The 20,911-nt window shown below is 38.5% G+C and overlaps 1 protein-coding gene across 5 annotated transcripts in view; it reads right to left on the reverse strand.

Annotated features, from left to right (window-relative positions):
- Positions 1 to 11,728: 11,728 nt before the first annotated feature.
- Positions 11,729 to 20,911, reverse strand: part of CHLSN (cholesin) — a 236,458-nt gene continuing 227,275 nt past the window's right edge. For all 5 annotated transcript variants that reach the window (XM_025178724.2, XM_014580942.3, XM_006112849.4 and 2 more), the window contains 2 exons: positions 18,307 to 18,388; positions 11,729 to 12,105 (listed from right to left, as the gene is read on the reverse strand). In XM_025178724.2, coding sequence (XP_025034509.1) covers positions 11,923 to 12,105; positions 18,307 to 18,388 — 265 coding nt within the window. In that variant the 3' untranslated portion in view covers positions 11,729 to 11,922. The remainder of the gene's footprint in view (positions 12,106 to 18,306; positions 18,389 to 20,911) is intronic.

A 20,911-nucleotide genomic window follows, 5' to 3' on the forward strand; every position in this document is an offset into this window, starting at 1 on the left:
GTGGAAATGGTCACTTTTTGCCTCTGATTTTATTTAAAAATCCCCAAAATTTGAAATCCAAACAGCTATTCAGGCTATTATAAAATTGAGGCCAACTCCTGCATTTACCTCTAAGATTTTATCTAATTCTGATGAATGGTTTTTGTCCTGGTTTTCTATGTTAATTCACTTAGCGAAACTTTTCCACATATTAATTAGGCTTAACTATAATTTTCTCAGGAACTTCTCCTACAGGAAGGAAAGCAAGAACACAGGGTAATTTACAGTGTAACATTTGTAATGCAATCATCTATTCAAAGAAGGATTTTCATTGTTTTGGTACAAAAAGCACATTGTTGGGGGGGAAATAACTAACCCTTAAAATTAAAACATGTAGGAGTTTCTTCTTTTAGACGCAAGAAAAAACAAAGTTCCTATTTACAACAGGCAATGAAAGCTACAAACAGGTTTTTATTAGGGGCAGATAATATTTCGTTCCATCTAGGCAATGTGCTTCTCTGTTAGACAACTGACTACAAGCTGAGTTCTATGATCCAAATCAAAGGCGCGCACTCAGGCAAGATTCCTAGAGACACCCAGGGAGTTTTGTTTTAAGTGAGGACTGCCAATTTGGACAGTCATTTAATCATTTGCATGATTAAAAGCAGAATACAGTGACTTGTGGAAGAATCTCAAAGCAAAACTTCCAAATTTCTCCCCGCCACACTTTTTAATTGCTTACCTTTGTATCCCTCCGGAGTGAGACAAGTTTGAAAGCAGACAGAGCTGACTCCCATGTAATCTCCCCTTTTTCCAATATCAGAGCTTATCCCCTATCCTCCCGCACCAGTGCTCTTTCTCCACCCACAAGTCATGCACTGTCTCTTTGTGCTGGCTCTTCACATGAGCAGCAAGAAGAGGAAGTTACTCACTTTGATGCAATAACAATGGTTCTTCGAGATGTGTGTCCCTGTGGGTGCTCCACTGTAGGTGTTGGGTTGTCCCAGCACCGCAGATTGGAGTTTTCTAGAGCAGTGACCTGCCAGACCACGCATGTGCGGCACGCGCTCTGCGCTATTCACACCCTTTTGATGTCTCTTGTGGTCCAGTTCCTGTCTGTTCCTCAAGTCCACCCCAGTATCTGTAAGATATAAGGAGAAATCCGAGGCGGGAAGGAGGGCGGGTAGTGGAGCACCCACGAGGACACACATCTCGAAGAACCTTGTTACTTCTTTGAAAGGTCAACAAGCCTTGTGGATAAAGGGGAAGCAGCAGATGTGGTATACCTCGACCTTAGTAAAGCATTTGATACAGTCTCACATGACCACTTTATCATCTATAAACTAGGGAAATACAACCTAGACGGGGCTACTATAAGGTGGGTGCATAACTGGTTGCATAACTGTTCTCAAAGAAAACTTTAAAAATAGTCCTACTGCACTCAGAGAATAGCTGGAAGCGCATAGCAAGTGGGTTTCCACAGGGATCAGTTTTGAGACTGGTTCTGTTCAATATCTTCATCAATGATTTAGATGATGGAGTAGAGAGTACATTTATAAAGTTTGCAGATGATACCAAGCAGGGAGGCGTTGCAAGTCCTTTGGAGGATGGGGTCATAATTCAAAATGACTGGGAAAAACTGGAGATAAATAGGATGAAGTTCAATAAGGACAAATGCAAAGGACTCCACTTAGGAAGCAACAATCAGTTTCATGCATATAAAATGGGAAGTAACTGTCTAGGAAGGAGTACTGAGGAAAGGAGATGGCTCCACACTCCCAGAAGGGGTGGGACTCTTAGTACCTCCTGGACTGTGCCATTCACCCCATCGCCCAATCTAGAACTCACCATGGACGCTTCTGGCAATGATTTAAAGGCTGCGGTGACAGCAACTGGGAGTCCTGAGCCATTTTGAATCCCTAGGCCCCAGGACAGTTGCCCCCTTTACCCAGTTCTGTCAATGGGCCTGACAGGACGGAAGGCATAAAGGAAAGCACATACACCTAAAACAGATTATATGTGGCTAAAACCTGATTATAATTCATAGATTCATAGACTTTAAGGTCAGAAGGGACCATTATGATCATCTAGTCTGACCCCCTGCACAGTGCAGGCCACAGAATCTCACCCACCCCTCTTAGAATAATCCTCTCACCTATATCTCCGATATTGAAGCCTTCAAATACTTTGAAGGTCCCAAGATGCAGAGAGTCCTCCAGCTGTGATCTGCGCCCCATGCTACAGAGGAAGGCAAAAAACCTCCAGGGTCTCTGCCAATCTACCCTGGAGGAAATATATAAATATATAAATATAACAACATTTAACATTCCTGGGGTGGGAAGAACACCTCATCAGCCCAACACTGTGGGTGTGTCTAGACTACAGGGTTTTGTCGACAAAAGTGGACTTTTGTTGACAAAACTATATCTGCGTCCACACTACCGCTGAGTTCTGTCGACATAACGTCGACAGAACTCAGCAGTTTTGTCGACACTGGTAAACCTCATTTTACGAGGCATAACGCCTCCTGTCGACAGAGTTCCTGTCGACAGAAGGTGTTATTGCATGTAAACTGTCCTTTGCGTCTACACTACCATGTCAACAAAGCAGCTTGCTTTGTCGACAGAACTCAATGTAGTCTAGACGCTCTTTGTCGACAGAAGTTTTGTCGACAGTATCTGTCGACAAAAATTCTGTCGACAGAAGCCTGTAGTCTAGACGTACCCTGTGGCATTTAATTTCAAAAAGGGGAACTATGCAAAAATGAGGAGGTTAAACAGAAATTAAAAGGTACAGTGACTAAAGTAAAATCCCTGCAAGCTGCATAGACCCTTTTCAAAGACACCATAAAGAGGCCTAATTTAAATGTATACCCCAAATTAAAAAAAAAGAAGAACTGAAAAAGAGCCAACGTTGTTTAACCACCATGTAAAAGAAGCAGTGAGAGAAAAAAAAGACATTTTAAAAAGTCGAAGTCAAATCCTAGTGAGGTAAATAGTAAGGAGCATAAACACTGCCAAACTAAGAGTAAAACTGTAATAAGAAAAGGTAAAAAGGAGTTTGAAGAACAGCTAGCCAAAAACTCCAAAGGTGGTAATAAAATGTTTTTTAAGTACATCAGAAGCAGGAAGCCTGCTAAACAACCAGTGGGGCCCCTGGACGATCAAGATACAAAAAGAGCACTTAAAGATGATAAAGTCATTGTGGAGAAACTAAATGAATTCTTTGCTTCAGTCTTCACGACTGAGGATGTTAGGGAGATTCCCAAAACCTGACCCGTCCTTTGTAGGTGACAAATCTGAGGACTTGTCTCACATTGAAGTGTCATTAGAGGAGGTTTTGGAATTAATTGATAAACTTAACAGTAACAAGTCACCTGGACCGGATGGCATTCACCCAAGAGTTCTGAAAGAACTCAAATGTGAAATTGTGGAACTATTAACTATGGTTTGTAACCTATCCTTTAAATCAGCGTCTGTACCCAATGACTGGAAGACAGCTAATGTAACGCCAATATATAAAAAGGGCTCTAGAGGCGATCCCGACAATTACAGACCGGTAAGTCTAACTTCAGTACCGGGCAAATTAGTTGAAACAAAAGTAAAGAATAAAATTGTCAGACACATTCATAGAATAGAATCATAGAACTGGAAGAGACTTCAGAAGGTCATCAAGTCCAGCCCCCTGCTCTAGGCAGGACCAATTCCAACTAAATCAACCTGGCCAGGGCTTCGTCAAGCTGAGACTTAAACACCTCTAGGGATGGAGACTCCACTACTTCCCTAGGTAACCCATTCCAGTGCTTCACCACCCTCCTAGTGAAATAGTTTTTCCTAATATCCAACCTGGACCTCTCCCACTACAACTTGAGACCTTTGCTCCTTGTTCTGCCATCTGTCACTACTGAGAACAGCCTCTCTCCATCCTCTTTGGAACCTCCCATCAGGAAGTTGAAGGCTGCTATCAAATCCCCCCTCACTCTTCTCTTCTGCAGACTAAACAGACCCAAGTCCCTCAGCCTCCCCTCATAAGTCATATGCTCCAGCCCCCTAATCATTTTGGTTGCCCTCCACTGGACCCTCTCCAATGTGTCCACATCCTTTTTGTAGTGGGGGGCCCAGAACTGGACATAATACTCCAGATGCGGCCTCACCAAAGCCGAATAAAGGGGAATGATGACATCTCTGGATCTGCTGGCAATGCTCCTCTTAATGCAACCTAATATGCCATTAGCCTTCTTGGCTACAAGGGCACACTGTTGACTCATATCTAGCTTCTCATCCACTGTAACCCCCAGTGAAGAACATAATTTGAAGAACATAATTTGTTGAGTAAAAGTCAACATGATTTCTGTAAAGGGAAATCATGTCTTACTAATTATTAGAACAGGACTATGCAGCACTTTAAAGACTAACAAGATGGTTTATTAGGTGATGAGCTTTCGTGGGCCAGACCCACTTCCTCAGATTAAATTGTGGAAGAAAATTGGCATGACCATATATACCAAAGGGATACAATAAAAAAAAATGTGAACACATATAAAATTGACAAATCAGATTTTAGAGCAGAGGGAGGATGTGTGTGTGGGGGGGAGGTTAGTAAATTAAGTTGTCATGGGATAAGAGGGAAAATCCTTTTATGGACTGAGAACTGGTTAAAACACAGGAAACAAAGGGTAGGAATAAATGGTAAATTTTCAGAATGAAGAGGGGTAACTAGTGGTGTTCCACAAGGGTCAGACCTAGGACCAGTCCTAATCAACATACTCATAAATGATCTGGAAAAAGGAGTAAACAGTGAGGTGGCAAAGTTTGCAGACAATCCTAAACTGCTCAAGGTAGTTAAGTCCAAAGCGGACTGTGAAGAACTTCAAAAAGATCTCATCAAACTAAGTGACTGAGCAACAAAATGGCAAATGAAATTTAATGTGGATAAATGTAAAGTAATGCACATTGGGAAAAATAACCCCAACTGTACATATAATATGATGGGGGTTAATTTAGCTACAACTAATCAGGAAAGAGATCTTGGCGTCATTGTGGATAGTTCTCTGAAGATGTCCACGCAGTGTGCAGCAGCAGTCAAAAAAGCAAACAGAATGTTAGGAATCATTTAAAAAGAGATAGAAAATAAGACAGAGAATATCTTATTGCCCTTATATAAATCCATGGTACGCCCACATCTGGAATACTGCGTACAGATGTGATCTCCTCATCTCAAAAAAGGTATACTGGCATTAGAAAAGGTTCAGAGAAGGGCAACTAAAATGATTAGGGGTTTGAAAAGGGTCCCATATGAGGAGAGATTAAAGAGACTGGGACTTTTCAGCTTGGAAAAGAGGAGACTAAGGGGGGATATGATAAAGGTCTATAAAATCATGGGTGGTGTAGAGAAAGTGAATAAGGAAAAGTTATTTACTTGTTCCCATAATATAAGAACTAGGGGCCACCAAATGAAATTAATGGGCAGCAGGTTTAAAACAAATAAAAAGTAGTTCTTCTTTACACAGCACATAGTCAATCTGTGGAACTCCTTGCCTGAGGAGGCTGTGAGGCTAGGACCATAACAGGGTTTAAAAGAGAACTAGATAAATTCATGGAAGTTAAATACATAAATGGCTATTAGCCAGTATGGGTAAGGAATGGTGTCCCTAGCCTCTGTCTGTCAGAGGGTGGAGATAGATGGCAGGAGAGAGATCGCTTGATCATTACCTGTTCGATTCACTCTCTCTGGGGCACCTGGCATTGACCACTGTAGGAAGACAGGGTACTGAGCTGGATGGACCTTTGGTCTTACCCAGTATGGCCATTCTTATGTTCTTAAGTTCATTATTTGGACATTAATAACAACCTCAGGATTGTTGCAAAGATTTTTTTTTTAAAATTAAACATCTAATCAAATGACATCCCTGACTTTCTCCTGGGACCAGGGAAATCGATAGCAAAGTTCCCATTGATTTCAATGATGGAGAATCAACCACCACGGTCACTCACATGGCTTCAATATAATGATGTAGAGCTAAAGTTTGGAATCTGGAAGAGATTGACAGCTTGAAGATGGAAAATACAGAGCTTCACTGGTTAAAAATGTTTAATATCCGTTTTACTCAATGGAAGAAGTAGTACGTGATCAGGCAAGTAAAGACTATGTCTTCACATGCACAGAGTGAATTAAGGTTTCACAGTCAACCTTGATCCTGGCATTTCCTAACTTTTAACTGCTCCACTTTGCAACCTTTATATTCTTTCCCCATAGTTCCTTGAGCGTAATGTATTTATAGATTGAATATGCTCTCTGATGGTTTATTCTGTACATTCAGTACTGTATATTAAGCTACACTCATATCTTTCATGATATTATCCAAAAAGGCACCATTGTGAGACTGCCTAGCTCTTTTATAATGGCTGTTGCTTTGCTCTGTTCTGGGTGTGGGCAAACTTTTTGGCTCACAAGCCACATCAGGGTTTGGACATTATGTGGTGGGCTGTGAATGCTCACAAAATTGGGTGTGGGGTGGGACACAGAGCTCTGTCTGGGGGTGCATGAGGTGGGTCCGAGCTAGGACCAAGGCGTTCAGCATGTAGGAGGGGATTTAAGGCTGAGTTAGGGGGTGTGAGTGCAGGGTGTGTGTGTGTGAGGGCTCCAGCTGGCAGTACTTGCTCTGGCGTGGGGTTGTAATGAAGGGGTTGTGATACAGGAGGGTCTGGCTCTGGTCTGGGACTGAGGGTGGGAGGGATATCAGGGCTGGGGCAGGGGTTGGGACGTAAGAGGCTCAGGAGTGCAGGTTCTGAGTGGCACTTTTCTCAAGAAGCTCCCAGAAGCAGCTGCACATTCCCCCTCTAGCTCCTTCATGGAGGCATTGCCACATGGTTCCGCATGCTGCCCCACTGGCAGGCACTGCTTCTGCAGCTCTCATTGGCCATGGCTCCCAGCCAATGGGAGCTGAAGGGGAGGGGATTCTGTGGGGAGAGGCAACACATGGAGCCCTCTGGCTGTTCCTATGAGTAGGAACCATGAGGGTTCTGCTTCCAAGAGCTGAGTGAAGCCACGGCACACATGGAAACTCCAGACCCTGCTTCCCAGCGGGAAGCTTATGGAGAGATTAAAATGGCTGAGAGGTTGGCTATGGCCCACAGGCAGTAGTTTTCCTACACCTGTTCTATTCATATAATAGGTGAGAGGAGGAAGAATAGTTTCTAAAGTAACTGAGAAATTGTCAGATCAGACTAGATCCAGCCCTCTTTAATATTAACCTAGTGCCAATAAAACAGAGCCACTGCTCTGTACTGGGTAAAAAATAAACTACAGATCCAACATCTACAATTTGCTTCTTAAACGAGGATGGAGAATCAATTTCCTCAGTAATTTTGCAACTGTGGTAACAAATCAAAAATGAGGGCAGGCACCAGATAACCAAGAAGATGCATAACACAGAACAAAATTCACCCAAATTAAAGCAAACTCTTCTACATTGTCACTTTTTTAGTAATTAGTATCATTAGAGGCACAGCTTTAAGCAATTTTGAGTAATTAATGTTTTTATATTTTGCATAAGAAGTCCTGACTTCAGCGTTTTCCTAGCACACAAATTCTCCTAGTCAGAGCCACACAATACAGATTAACTCAGTTGAAAGACAATTAGAGTAAGCAGAAGAAAATGTAATTTGTCAGTCCGTACAAACTATTACTTCCAGCTTTGGATTTGATTTTATTACCAATACAACTGGCTGATTTAAATAGAGGCAGACGGATGATTTCATCAATTCCTATGAACACAATTGCTGAGTATCTAAGCCACAAGTGCTATCAAATATTTAACATTTTAAAATGACCAAACAGACAAAAAAGCTAAACAAGGGAAAACCTTAATTCCTTGCTAGGATAGGATTTTAATCAAAATATACACTTATAACTTTCCTCTTTCATATTTTGTTATCTGTATTAAACATTAAAAATAATGAATTGTGCAGGAAGCTCAAGGCTGGCTTTGTGGTTAGTACATAGGGTGTCATGTTAGAAGTCCTAGGTTCTATTGCCAGAACAACCACTAACTTTCTTTGGGACTCTAGGCCCAGCTCTGTAAAATGGGGCTAACATATACCTGCTTTCCTACAAGTGTTCTGAAGATGTCTTGTTTGCAAATCTGTGAGATGTTCTAGTGAAAGGGTCTGTAGAAGTCCAAAGTCTTATTAAAAAAATCAGTGACCAGTGTTTGTCCTTTCCTGTTTTAATTACAATGTTAGACATAAGATGGAACTTTGGACACTGGGAAAAATTAGAGCCCTGATAACTTTAAGCTGCAAATACATAGTAAAAATACAATACATGAAATTTTAGGTTCCTTTTACCTAATAATTGCTAGAATTGGATAGTGGCTTAGAAGATGTCAGTAAAGAGAGGAAAGAGAAGGAATGGGATCGGGTGGAGATGGATATTTCTGGTCTTACATGAGACTATATCAGTTCTCTATGGGTGTGCCTACATTGCATCCACAGCTCGAAATAAGCTATGCAATTTGAGCTACACACCTTGCATAGCTTATTTCGAGGCAATTTCAAAATAACTTATTTGGCACTGTCTACACAGCACTTAATTTAGAAATAAATCGCTATTCCGAAATGTTGCTTACTCCTTGTGGAATAAGGTTTACAGGGATGTTGACATAGCAAGCGCATTATATTTGGAAATAACAGGTACTCTCAAAAGTTGTGAAATAGCTATTTCAGGATACTTCCAATATCCCAAAATAGCACTGCAGTGTAGACGGAAGCCTAACAAAATATCACTCTCAGAGGAAGCCAGAAAACACTTTTCCCAGCCTTCAGAATTAGCAATACTGATTTATTTAACAACAACAAAATGACGTGCCTCATACTGCAGACCCTTTATCCTGGTTCTTTCTGATTCTTTTCTGCTACAATACATGGTACCTTAGTGTTGGCTGCATAAATTCAGTCAGCACCATCACAAAAGGGGCATATTTTTTGCTTGGAACCAACCCTAGTGCTATTGATCCACCCTTATCATATAAGTCTGTTAGTTCCTTCAGTTTCTTGTTGCTGCTTTGAACCCCATCTCTTCCCCTTGTTTTCCTCTGTTATTTACTAAAATTGTGATGGACTCAATTCAGTTGGCTCTTGATCTCCTTGTCTTCTAGACAGCCAATAGTGCTCATACTTCAGCCTCAGGCCAGCTGGCAGCACATGCCTATGACGACAGCATTCTCTGAGACACGTCAATGACAGAATTAAATTAAGTAGAACAACAAGTCGACTGACAACTGTACTATAAAATGCATGCAGGGCTATAATTAAATGGCTTCACTTCCAACCTTTTACTTACCCTCCTGAAGAAAGTAGATGAGACAGGTCACCAAAATACGATTGGTGATTTGGGATATGGGATAGCATGACTACGTGCACCTATGTCCATGCTTTTCTTTCACACCATACAGCCTCTATGCTTTAGTCTCCCTAATTTGCCATTCAGCCACTTATCTTTAGAAAGGCTCTTTTCAAGACTCCTGCAAATCACCTCCATCTAAAGATGAAAGGGCTTTTAAAAGGGGTGGAAATGAGAGACCTTCCATCCTTACGAAGGCAGGAGGAAATCTTATGTCTGGTAGGTTAAGGTGAATTAGGTGGAACAAGGGAGAACCTATGTATCCATCACAACATTCAAATAAATTCAAGGTAGTTTGCCAATACAATCTACTGATCATGCAAACAGAACTGCTTCATTTCATTTTATCATAGAAAACACAGATTATTTAATACTTTAGATGTATAAACTACATTGAGACCAGTGGACATCAGAATGCACATATGAAGAAGCAGAACAAATACACCTGAACCTCTGTGATCTCGGGGCACCTGATCTGGGAACACCTGGGGTTCAGACCCTGGCAGCGGGAGAAGGATGAAGCTTTTCATGCTGTCGCTCCTCTTTCCCTCCAGGTGAGGAAACAGCAGTGCAGTGAAGTGTTGCTCCAGAGACTTTCTCCCCGCTGCTACTATAGCAGTGGGACAGCAGTACCAGGAGGCAGGAGGCATGGAGCCACGTATGCCCCCAGGAGCAGAGCACCAGGTAAGCACCCATGCACAACCCCCTCACACCTAGACCCTGCCTCCCTATACCCTTCTCCCATCTTCCCTCCTCCCCATCCCCGGCGCGCTCCTTCTCCCTCCCAGACCACATATGTATTGCTATCTATGTCACACGTGAAATAAAAATTCAGCGTCTTACAAAATGTTTTTATTTTCACCTTCAAAACAACTAGTATACGTAAACATCCATGGTCCAGAAAATTCCATAATCTGGCATGGCCTATTTCCCAAGGTTGCCAGATTAAAGAGGTTCAAGCATATTTAGGAGATGAGACTATCTTCTACAGCTTCCCATTTTATCTCCCGACTGAACTTCATCTTGGGGGAAAGAATGAATCTCCTCAGGTTTAGTTGGTTTTATTTTAATTGTAATCAGTAGCTGCCTTTACTTGTAGTAAAAAAAACCGGGAGAGATACAAATGAGAATTGGTTTGGGCAAACGCAAAAAAGGAAGAAATGAAAGAAAATAATAGAGCTGAAGACATGGCAAGAAGAGAAAATTGAGAAAGTATGAGAAGGGATCCAGGTAGCACAACTGGTAAGTAAGAAAATATCCATAAGCAACATGTGTGTCCTCACTGTTTCTGCTCTGGGGATTATCGGCACTTTCTGTTGTTTTGTTCTCTATTATATCTTGGCTCACTCATTATGTTAAATTCCATTATAGTTACCATATTAGAACAGCACATGTTAGATCACTCAATATTTTTGGCTCCGATTGTTTTAAAGAGGTTACTGTGTATAAGCTGCTTTTATAACGGGTTGTATATTTCAAGAATTACAGCACTTCACTTATGTGTAGGTTGTCAAAATTCAGCCAAATTGCGTAATTACAGAACCAACCCAGCAGCGCCCCAGCTGCTCTGCCCCAGGCATCCCCAAGTCAGCCGCTGCTGAAACTGACCAGTGGCTGACTACAGGAAGCCCGAGGCAGAGTTGCTCTGCCCCCGGCTTCCTGGAATCAGCCGCTGATCAGTTTCAGCAGCAGCTGACTTGGGGACGCCTGGGGTTCTTAAGTTGAATCTGTATGTAAGTCAGAACTGGCATCCAGATTCAGCCGCTGTTGAAACTGATCAGTTTCAGCAGCGGCTGAATCTGGACGCCAGTTCCGACTTACATACAGATTCAACTTAAGAACAAACCTACAGTCCCTATCTTGTACGTAACCGACTGCCTGTATTCACATCTATTCACATTTTCTGAATATTAAGCTATTGCAATAAAGTACCTAGAAACTTTAAGTATTAAAAGGAAAAGTAACCAAGTTGACAATCTCCAGATCTTTACTTAAATTGCTAATAAGCAAACATGGTATAAACCCCATGGTCAATAGCCTGAAAATTATCTTTCCCAAATCCAAACGACATGCTGCTAAAGCTGAAAGTAATAGATTACAGCTGGCTGATCAAGCACTGTGCTTTATGTTCACTTTTAAAACTGCCCTTTGTGAAAGAACCTTCAGGCTTTCTGGTAGTTTGCTTTGCTTTTATTGAGACAAAACTTCTCTCATCAGTTAACAGTATTTACATGTGGATATGTGAAGAACTAAAGGGAGATGGATGTCTCCATTCATTTTCAAGAGATGTAAAAATTACTTGATGGAGCCAAAATAGAATGTTTAACAATGTTTGTTTTGACATCAGTCTCTTTATAAACTGTTTAATGATTGATTAAAAATATTGTACAATGAGCAAGGGAAATATGATATCTCATCAAAATTACAATTCTTAATGAGAAAAGTGTCATTACATTTTAAAAAAAGTTATTTGTTGCATCACACCTGCTCTGCCAGAGACAGACGAATCTAGAATAATGACAAGGTTTGGTTTACACACTTTCATGATAATAGCTGTAAAACTTTTCGTATGCGCTCACACTTCTCCAACAGGCCTGGATCTTCTGTGTCTGAATTATCATACTCTTTCATAAGAGCTTCAGCTTTCTTCATGGTTACATCTCGTGCGTTGCCTTTAAGCCCCTCCAGATAGTCCAATAAAATAGAGAAATATGAATCTGGAACCTTTAAGAAGAGAGAGAGTTGAGAATTAAAGTTATGTGAAGGAAGAAAACCTCAGTTGGCAATTCAAGTCATGTGATGGCATCAGGCTGAGTCAGACAGCTAATACATGGCTATTACAGGCTGCCAACAACTCTCAGCTAAATGGGCATATTTATTGACAATGTGCTAATCATTGTGGGAGACAATCATTTCATATTTACTCTATGCTCAGATCTCCACAGGTTTTAGTATAAAACTGTAAGACAGAAAGAAAGAACAAGAAAGTCACATGTCATAAAGAAATGTTTGACGTTCACAGCATTCTAGCTCTTGGTGAGAAGGGGAAGAGCGTGAGAGGAGCGCAAATCAGTCAGTTTACACCCTCCTAAAGTGCTTGGAGGGAGGGAGAGAAACAGGTAAATGTGGGGCTCCAGTGTACCCCGATATACGAGAGGTGGGGGAAGAGACAGACAGGGGTCTGCAGGTCACAGGTGCCCGTGAGCCGCAGGTTGCCCACCACTGCTATGATTGCTGCTGATGGAGAAAACAGTAGATGAAATTGCATCCTTGGATATGTGTGTGCAGGTTCTATTGAATTCAATGAGCATTGTATGCAAATAACAAAGGATTTGGCCAAAGAGTTCAGAATGTCTGAATAATAATGGCAACTTTCCTCCCTCAATGCCTCAAATTATCTGAGCTGCTGGGAGGAGATTCCACCCACTGTCACACAATAGACTGTGACTTTGACAGAATCATCATAAAAGCGGTTTGCATTTAGTTTTAAAAACAACAGACAAAGTCAGACATATGGAAACCACAGATCACAGTGAACTGGACTCTGGAATCATGTAAGCAAAAAGTGCCTAATGTGAAATAGCATAATGATCTCTAAGCAGCCATCGGTTTCTCCTTTTATTTCCCTTCTCATTAGTTCGTAATAGGTTAAATTTTAGCTTCATCAGGAGGAATGTAATGCTGTTATAATACATTACTGAAATCCAATGAAGACATTTTATGGTTAAGAATATGAACGAAACCAATGTATTTTCAAGAACATCACATAACCTGACTTTGTACAAGCTTTTTTAATTTTATGTACAATTTCTAGGACACCAATCCCAGTTATTAATAAAATATTTTCCTGTGATTTAGAAGAAGCTAAAATAATCCAATCCAGCAAACATTTGTACACATGTTTAACTTTACACATGACTTCAACAGGACAACTCCATACGTGTAACATGAAGCACATGCACGGGCATTTGAAGGATCAGGGCCATAATTAACACAGGACTGTATGCTTTTATTCTATCAGAGAAATAAAATTTTACAGAAGAGAGAATTTTAACAGATAATGAACTTTACAAGGTATTTCTGCATTGTCACGGAGCCCAATAACTTCACTGAGGCTTTGTCTACGCTTAAAAGTTTAAGCACAGCCATGGCAGTGCTTTAAACTGAAATTGTGGCCACTGCATGGGTACTGGGAGAGAGCTCTCCCCAGTTATATGTAAACCACCTCCACAAGGGGAGCAGCTAACAGTGCTTCACGTGGGCACTTCACAGTGCTGTAACCTGCTGCCCTTGGGGGAGGGAAATTCACGCCCCAAGCCAAAAAGTTAGTGCTGTAAAGTGCCAGTGTAGACTTAGCCAAACTGAACGTTCTATCACCCTCAGCGCATTGAAGAACTGACTGCAACAATGTTATGGCAAATTAAGGATAATACAGAACACTAAACCAAAAGTAAAGTCATTCAGACTTACAATTTATCTAGTAGGGAAGCCAACTATCATTCTTTAGCTACAACCAGCAAAACCTACCTAAAAAGGAAATTAACCAGAGAGATAGTGATGAAACTAACTAAACAGAAAGTGTTGTCAAATGCAGAGAGCAAATATATTGAAAAAACCCCTCCAAAACTATCTTCTTGTTTTCTAATCTGTTTCAGTTATAGTAAATTTGCAAAAATAGCAGACCGAAATGATCAGATACAAATATGATTTTTCAGTTGATAATACTGTTTTAATGGCAATAATTTTCTCTATAGTAATATTTGAATTCAACAGCCTGTGTACTTTAGCCAAAAAATCCATATATGATTTATTCTCCTTTTTACTAGACTTTATCTATGTTGTCATAACGCATCATGTATAATTATATCATTGTATAACTTAAGCAAAGTGCTTAAAGGAGCAATTAGTAGTTTATGCTAAACTTAGAAATTGTATGTGTGGAGAGAGTCACGTGGCTAGTTTGTTCTTAAGGCTACAAAGCATTCAGTTTTCAAAGACAGGTGAACCAAATCCTTTGAAACATTTCTTTAATCTAGCTATATAATTTATTCCAAATAAGAATGTACATTACACTACCATGTTAAGCAGATAGTAGTATGCTATGTATTTTTCCCTCCGTTAAATATGCAATAGTGGTAGACAAACTTAACGGGCTTATGGTTTGGTCGATCATTTCCACTGTCATTTATCTTGGCTTTTGTTTCATTTCTTCTCTTCCACACAACTTCCTTGCCTCTAGGCTTGCCTGCATATGATCCTGTAGAATATTAGTTACTTGTAGACTTGCTATGTCTACAATTAGAGGATGCACTCTACCAGGTCTCTGACACCAGCCAACCACCATATGGATTTTTATAGTCAGCCCTAACTGATTTTACAAAAAGAAGCAAGTACACCTTCCTCTCTAATCTCACTCCAGGACCTCTAGGTATTAACTGGGTACCACTAGAAGTCTGAAGATGCAATCTGGGAAGGAACAGAAAAAGTGTTTTCTTTTATATTTTATTCATCACTCAAACTCCTGTAGACTAATGGCTAAAGAGGAATGGAATTTAGGCATAAAAATAGATTCACCTTCACTGAGGTCCTGTGCAGGGAAGTACTTATGTATGTGCTTAACTTTATGTACTTGAATAGTTCCTCACTTAAACTCATTGAAATCAGTGGAAGAGGCCTATTTAAAGACCATTTGCAATCTGATCTCGATAGTATTAGTTCAAAATATGCTAGTATAAATAACTCACATGAATCTCAATAGATAAAAGAAGATTCAAAAATAGGAAAGATTTCTATTTCAGTATTGAGAAACACAGAATTCAGCTATGTATTGATACTCTCATGTATTGAAAACAGATGCTATTTAAAGATACTATTAACCAATTTATGTCATTTTGAAAAGAAATAAATCCAAAGACGAACAGATGTAAAAGCAAGCACATCATTTTGGCTTTGAAATAGCTTCTAGACAGCTGTAGAGAACATATGTTATATTTGGTAAGATGTTAAGGTCTGTTTTAAAGGAGAAACAAATATATGGCACTAGGCAAATTATTCCACAGATCTGCAATTAAACTTTTATTTTGTCACTTTCTAAATATAGCTATACCAGTAAAATTATATTAACAGTTTGTGAACATATTTCCTGCATAAAATACTGATTTTACTAATTTGTTTTCTTTTTTAATCTCTCTTCCCATTAAGGTAACACCTTAAATTGGTAGCTGGCTTGAAATCTAGTACCAAATATGTAAAAAATTACTTAAGTTTACTTTATATAAATAAGAAATTAATCAAACAAATCTTTAAATATATGGAACATTTATGCAGTTGGCAAAAATTGATTCCATGAAGGGCTTTAAAGTGATTAAAATTAATTGCTCTTAATCATGCAAGTAAAATTAATTGTGATTAATTGTGAGATTAAACAATAGAATATCATTTATTTAAATATTTATGGATGTTTTCACATTTTCAAATACATTTATTTCAATTAAATTAAAAAAGTACAAAGTGTACAGTGTTCACTTTATTTTTGCTTACAAATATTTGCACCTGTAAAAAACAAAAGATACATGAACATTAGCACAAAAGTTGAACTTGCAAATGTAGAACAATGTACAAAAAATAGCTGCATTCAAAAATAAAACAATGTAAAACTTTAGCACCTCCCAGTCCATTCAGTCCTACCTCCTGTTCACTCAGACACACAAGTTTGTTTACATTGCAGGAGATAATGTGGCTTGCTTCTTGTTGCAAATGTCACATGAAGTATGCCTGTTTACACTTCAAGCACAATTCCAGAGGACATGCATCCATGCTGATGATAGGTTTTGCTCAATAATGATCCCAAACAGTGCAAAGCGACATGTACATTTTCATCATGCGAGTCAGATGCCACCAACAGAAGTTTGAGGGTTTGGGGTTTTTTTTGTGGTTCAGGTTTTGTATTTTCTGCATTAAAGTGTTGCTCTTTTTAGACTTTTGACAGCATGCTCTACACCTTATCCTTCTTCAATAAGGAACAGGTGACAAATAATACTCCACCAAGGAGTTCACTCACAAATTTAATTAATGCTTTTTTAAAAAAAGAGTCATCAGCATGGAAACATGTTCTCTGGAATGGTGGGCGAAGCATGAAATGGCATATGAATGGTTAGCATATCTGGCATATGCTTGCTTTCAGGTGACATTGCAAATAAGAAGTAGAAACATTATCTCCTGTAAATGTAAACAAATTTGCTTTGAGATTGGTTGAACAAGAAGTAGGACAGAATAGACTTGCAGGCTATAAAATTTTACATTGTTTTGTTTCTGAGAGCATTTACATAGCAAAAAAAATCTTCACTTCTAAATTGCATTTCGTTATAAAAATACTGCACTACAGTATTTGTATGAGGTGAACTGAAAAATACTGTTTTTGTTTATCATTCTTACAGTGCAAATATTAATGTTAAAAACAACCAAGAAAGCAGTGTACATTTATATTTTGTGTAGGGATGTAATAGTGTAGTCGATCAACCGATTAACCGATAAGCAAAAGCTTATAAGTTAATGCTATAGACTACATGCATTCTCCCCTCCCTCCCTACCACAACCAGTAAATTATTTAGCAGGCTGTCCGGCAGCCTGGCTCAGTCCTGGCTTGCAATGGATCCGGGACCTATCCCTGTTGCAGCTCTCCATTAGAAGTGTATTAGAAACTGGGTCCGGAAGCTCAGGCTCCACCCCAAGACAGGGGTTGCTGCCACCCTGCACTGTTGTCTCTTTACCAGAGGCAGCAGCCGCGCAGGGTGACAGGCAGCCAGTATGCAAGGGGAGCTGGTTTTTAATCTGGCTGCACTCACAGACCAGCTCCCGTCTGGCACCCCAAGGCAGAGGCAACAGTGTAGAGTGGCAGAGGGCTCCTCAGGGTGACACTGGAGTGCACTAGCTGCTAGTCCCACCCCACCACTATAGAATAGTCGACTAATTGATAAGAATTAATGAGATTACTTGACTATTCAATTAACCGATATTTAATATCCCTAATTGCGTGTTGTAATTGAAATAATTTTATTCAGAAATTCAGGAACATATCCAAATATATTTAATCAATTTCAATAAAAAAAATCAATGAACTTAGTACATATTAGTTAGGTGGTTTATTCTATTACATTATAGAGCGAAATGATTTGAAACATTCTCTCAATGCCACTCTAACCAGAGACTAACTGAAAATTAAATCCATTGTTTTAAAAAGTTATTAAATTGCTGGATTCTATCACTCGTGCAAAACTTGCCTTTGATTTTTAACACAGATGCACTGCCAAGCCTTTTATGATCATTCTAAGGGTCCCACATATATTGTACTGAGTGAGAAATCATACAGTATTAGATTCCTACTAAGATGGTTTCACATCTGCATCAGAGCCTGAAAGGATCTGAAACAGCTTCAGCTGCCTAAAATGTGAGTAACTATGATTTGAATATTAGGTTCCATGTTCCAAAGTTCAAATTAACCAATAAAGCTGAAATGTGGTCTAAGTTTATCTTATATTTGTAATTAAAATGCAATAATATTTTGTATATTAATTATAACATACTTTATATGTATGTTATAACAAACTAATGTACATGGGAGAAAGGTCATTCCAGATAATCCATGATCTATTATTATATTTTTTTCTAAGTCTTGCTGTGTTAACTCCAAATGATTTAAAGAAGAGATGGGCAAACATGTCTTGCCAATTGCTGTGAAAGGCTACAGTAGCAAATGATTTCTAAAAATTGCTGATTTTATTCTAAAATTTAAATTTTGGCTCCTTGTTTAGATTAAATAAAAAATTACACCTGTGTTTGGATAACACAGTAACATTTGGCTAACAAAAATTACATATAACTAATTTAATATTACTTCATTAAATAATAAGTAATGTTAATACAAACCTTCTCTTTATTATACATGTGCAAAAGAAGCCAAGTCTGTCTTGTCTTTTGAAACTTCCATTTATTGGGTTTTTTGGACCAGCTGTAACAAAATAAATGCGAAAATAATTGTTCAAATAGAATGCTGGATAATTAAAAATACACAGAAACTCACACAGCACTTTTACATAATGACTTAAAGTGCTTTATAAACGTTACTTTAATTAAGCCTGATAATGTCCTTGTGACCTAAGTGTTAGAATATATATTGTACAGGTAACAAATATGAAGTACAGAAAAATTAAGTGGCTTATTTTGGGTGTATTGGGAGAACAAGCAGACAGGATCATTTTACATCATATTTGTAAAGTACATTGTGTTTTAAAAGCTTGCAGAACAAATGCACAGTGTCAGCAAACAGTCTCTGAATGCTTCATATAAAAAATTTAAATATGTAAACATTGAAATGAGCTTATGTCACTGATGTATGCAATTTGCATATAGTAAGACTGGAATTTTAAAGCTGGTATATTTTACTATAAATATGAAGAGGAGAATTAAAACCAGACTTGAGAAAATGGGCATTTCATCTAAAAACAACAGAATAAAGAGCAAGTAATAAATCTGACTCTAAAATGTATGGTGCTTTTTTACCTCTAAAATATAATATGCAAACATTTAATATCTTAATAGAAAACAGTACAAGTCAATGCACTGAGCAATTATTACAGATATAGCTCAATAACAGGAAAAATAAATTCTTGTAAACTAAAATTATTAGACTGAAGAAAAACAAGTCTCTAAAGATATAATGTAAGTCCATCTTTAATGTCCCATGTTATTTTACATAATAATATCGAGTACAGAAATCAATTGGAAAGCCAGTGGGGCAAAAGTATTAACTTTGTTCAAACACTGTCAAGTCTAATAGAGCAAAACAGCCCTCACATTAAATTTTTTCTGCACTGGCAAATCAATTGTTCAGTGAACTCTGTGAAACAGAAAGACCAAGTGATCACAAATTTGTCCAGGAGGGTTTCATGAGAGCATCTGTAGAAACATACAAGTGCACAAAATAAGCTCCCTTTTAACTTCAGAGGTTTCCAAACTCAGAAAGTGGGGAAGGGGAACCTGTAGTTTCTTTCAGAGTTCTCAATGGTAAATTAAATGGAAATCTGCCACAAAAAACAAAAGAAAAAGCAATGATAATAAAAATGTAAAAAAAAATGGTTAATAACCCAATGCACTATATTTTATACCACCAACTAAAGGTAAATTTGCAAATTAAGAAAGTCAATCCAGAACTCTACTACAGGATATTGCAGCTAAAGAATCAAACTATAAGAAAAAAATATTGCAGACAAACTGAAAAAGCAAGGAAATTGACAAGATAAGATCAAAAAATTACGGAATCAAATACAAAAATGAAAATTAAGAAACAAAAATGCTCAATCTTTTGTGTTGTTTATCCCCTCAGCAAGAGTGCCTGCTATAAAAAGAATGGCTAACATTTGTGGAGACTAGAATGGCTAACTTCAGATTTGTAGAGAATAGAAAATTAACAATAAACAAGGGAATAAAATTCAACATTTTCACTGGTACTTTGCTTGCATTTGCCTGAAACTTCTTTATTCATCCAAACACATGCACTGGCTGCAAAAGGGAAAACTGGCACTCATGCAAAAAATAGGCAGTTTTATAGCAATTGACTAACCAAAGTCTGTTCTTTAAAAATAAAAAAAACTGTGTGGTATATTCATGAAGTTGATGGAACCATGTTTGAGCCTACTACATTAGGCAACCACTTCAACTGTTCATTCTAATCTAGTCCACCTTTTGCACTATTATGGCCATGATCAAAGTAGACTGTCATGTAAAGAAATTGCATGATACATCAGTGATGTTCTTCCATGTATAGGTTACTGGCACATTCACGTTTTCTGAAAACAATTCTACATTTTTAACTAGTGCGCTTGGCTTGATCGTACTGGTTGCACTCATTCTCCCAGCTTTGTTGCATGTCTAACTCTGACCCCATTCTGAGCCAAAGAACCCATAATCATGGATACAGAGTTAATATAATTTTCATAATAGAATTTACGTGGCTGTTCCACATCATGAACTCCACCCCCAGTTCAACTCTTTTAGTATTACATAGCATAAATATTTCATTAATACAGATGGATGAATGAAGGGAAAAACTGATAAATGAGGAGAATATCACTACTGAGATCATTAAAATCTATAGTAAGTATCACTTTGTGAAATTCAGAGAGTGGGAAAACTCTATTAGAATTTGGTATTTATATCTTCATTATTATTTAGGTTCTCCATCCTTTAAAATACAAACAAGTTAAAACCTTTCAGTACAATGTAATACAACAAGTCACATGCAGATTATCCCAGTCACATGCAGAGATTTTTCTTAAAGGTCCTTCAAGTTTTCTTGACATATTACAGCATGAATGCAGCCTTTTTTCCTTGAGTGATTTAGTATCCAGTATAAATAAGATTAACTCCACTATGCTTCATAATAATTATTGTTCTATATATCGTTAAGGTTTATATCTTTTTTTCGAGCACAAGCTGGCTGAAAAAAATGTAGCTGACTGAAGTTTAATGGATC

Source organism: Pelodiscus sinensis, chromosome 16 (assembly GCF_049634645.1).
Source record: "Pelodiscus sinensis isolate JC-2024 chromosome 16, ASM4963464v1, whole genome shotgun sequence".
NCBI classification, from domain to species: domain Eukaryota; kingdom Metazoa; phylum Chordata; order Testudines; family Trionychidae; genus Pelodiscus; species Pelodiscus sinensis.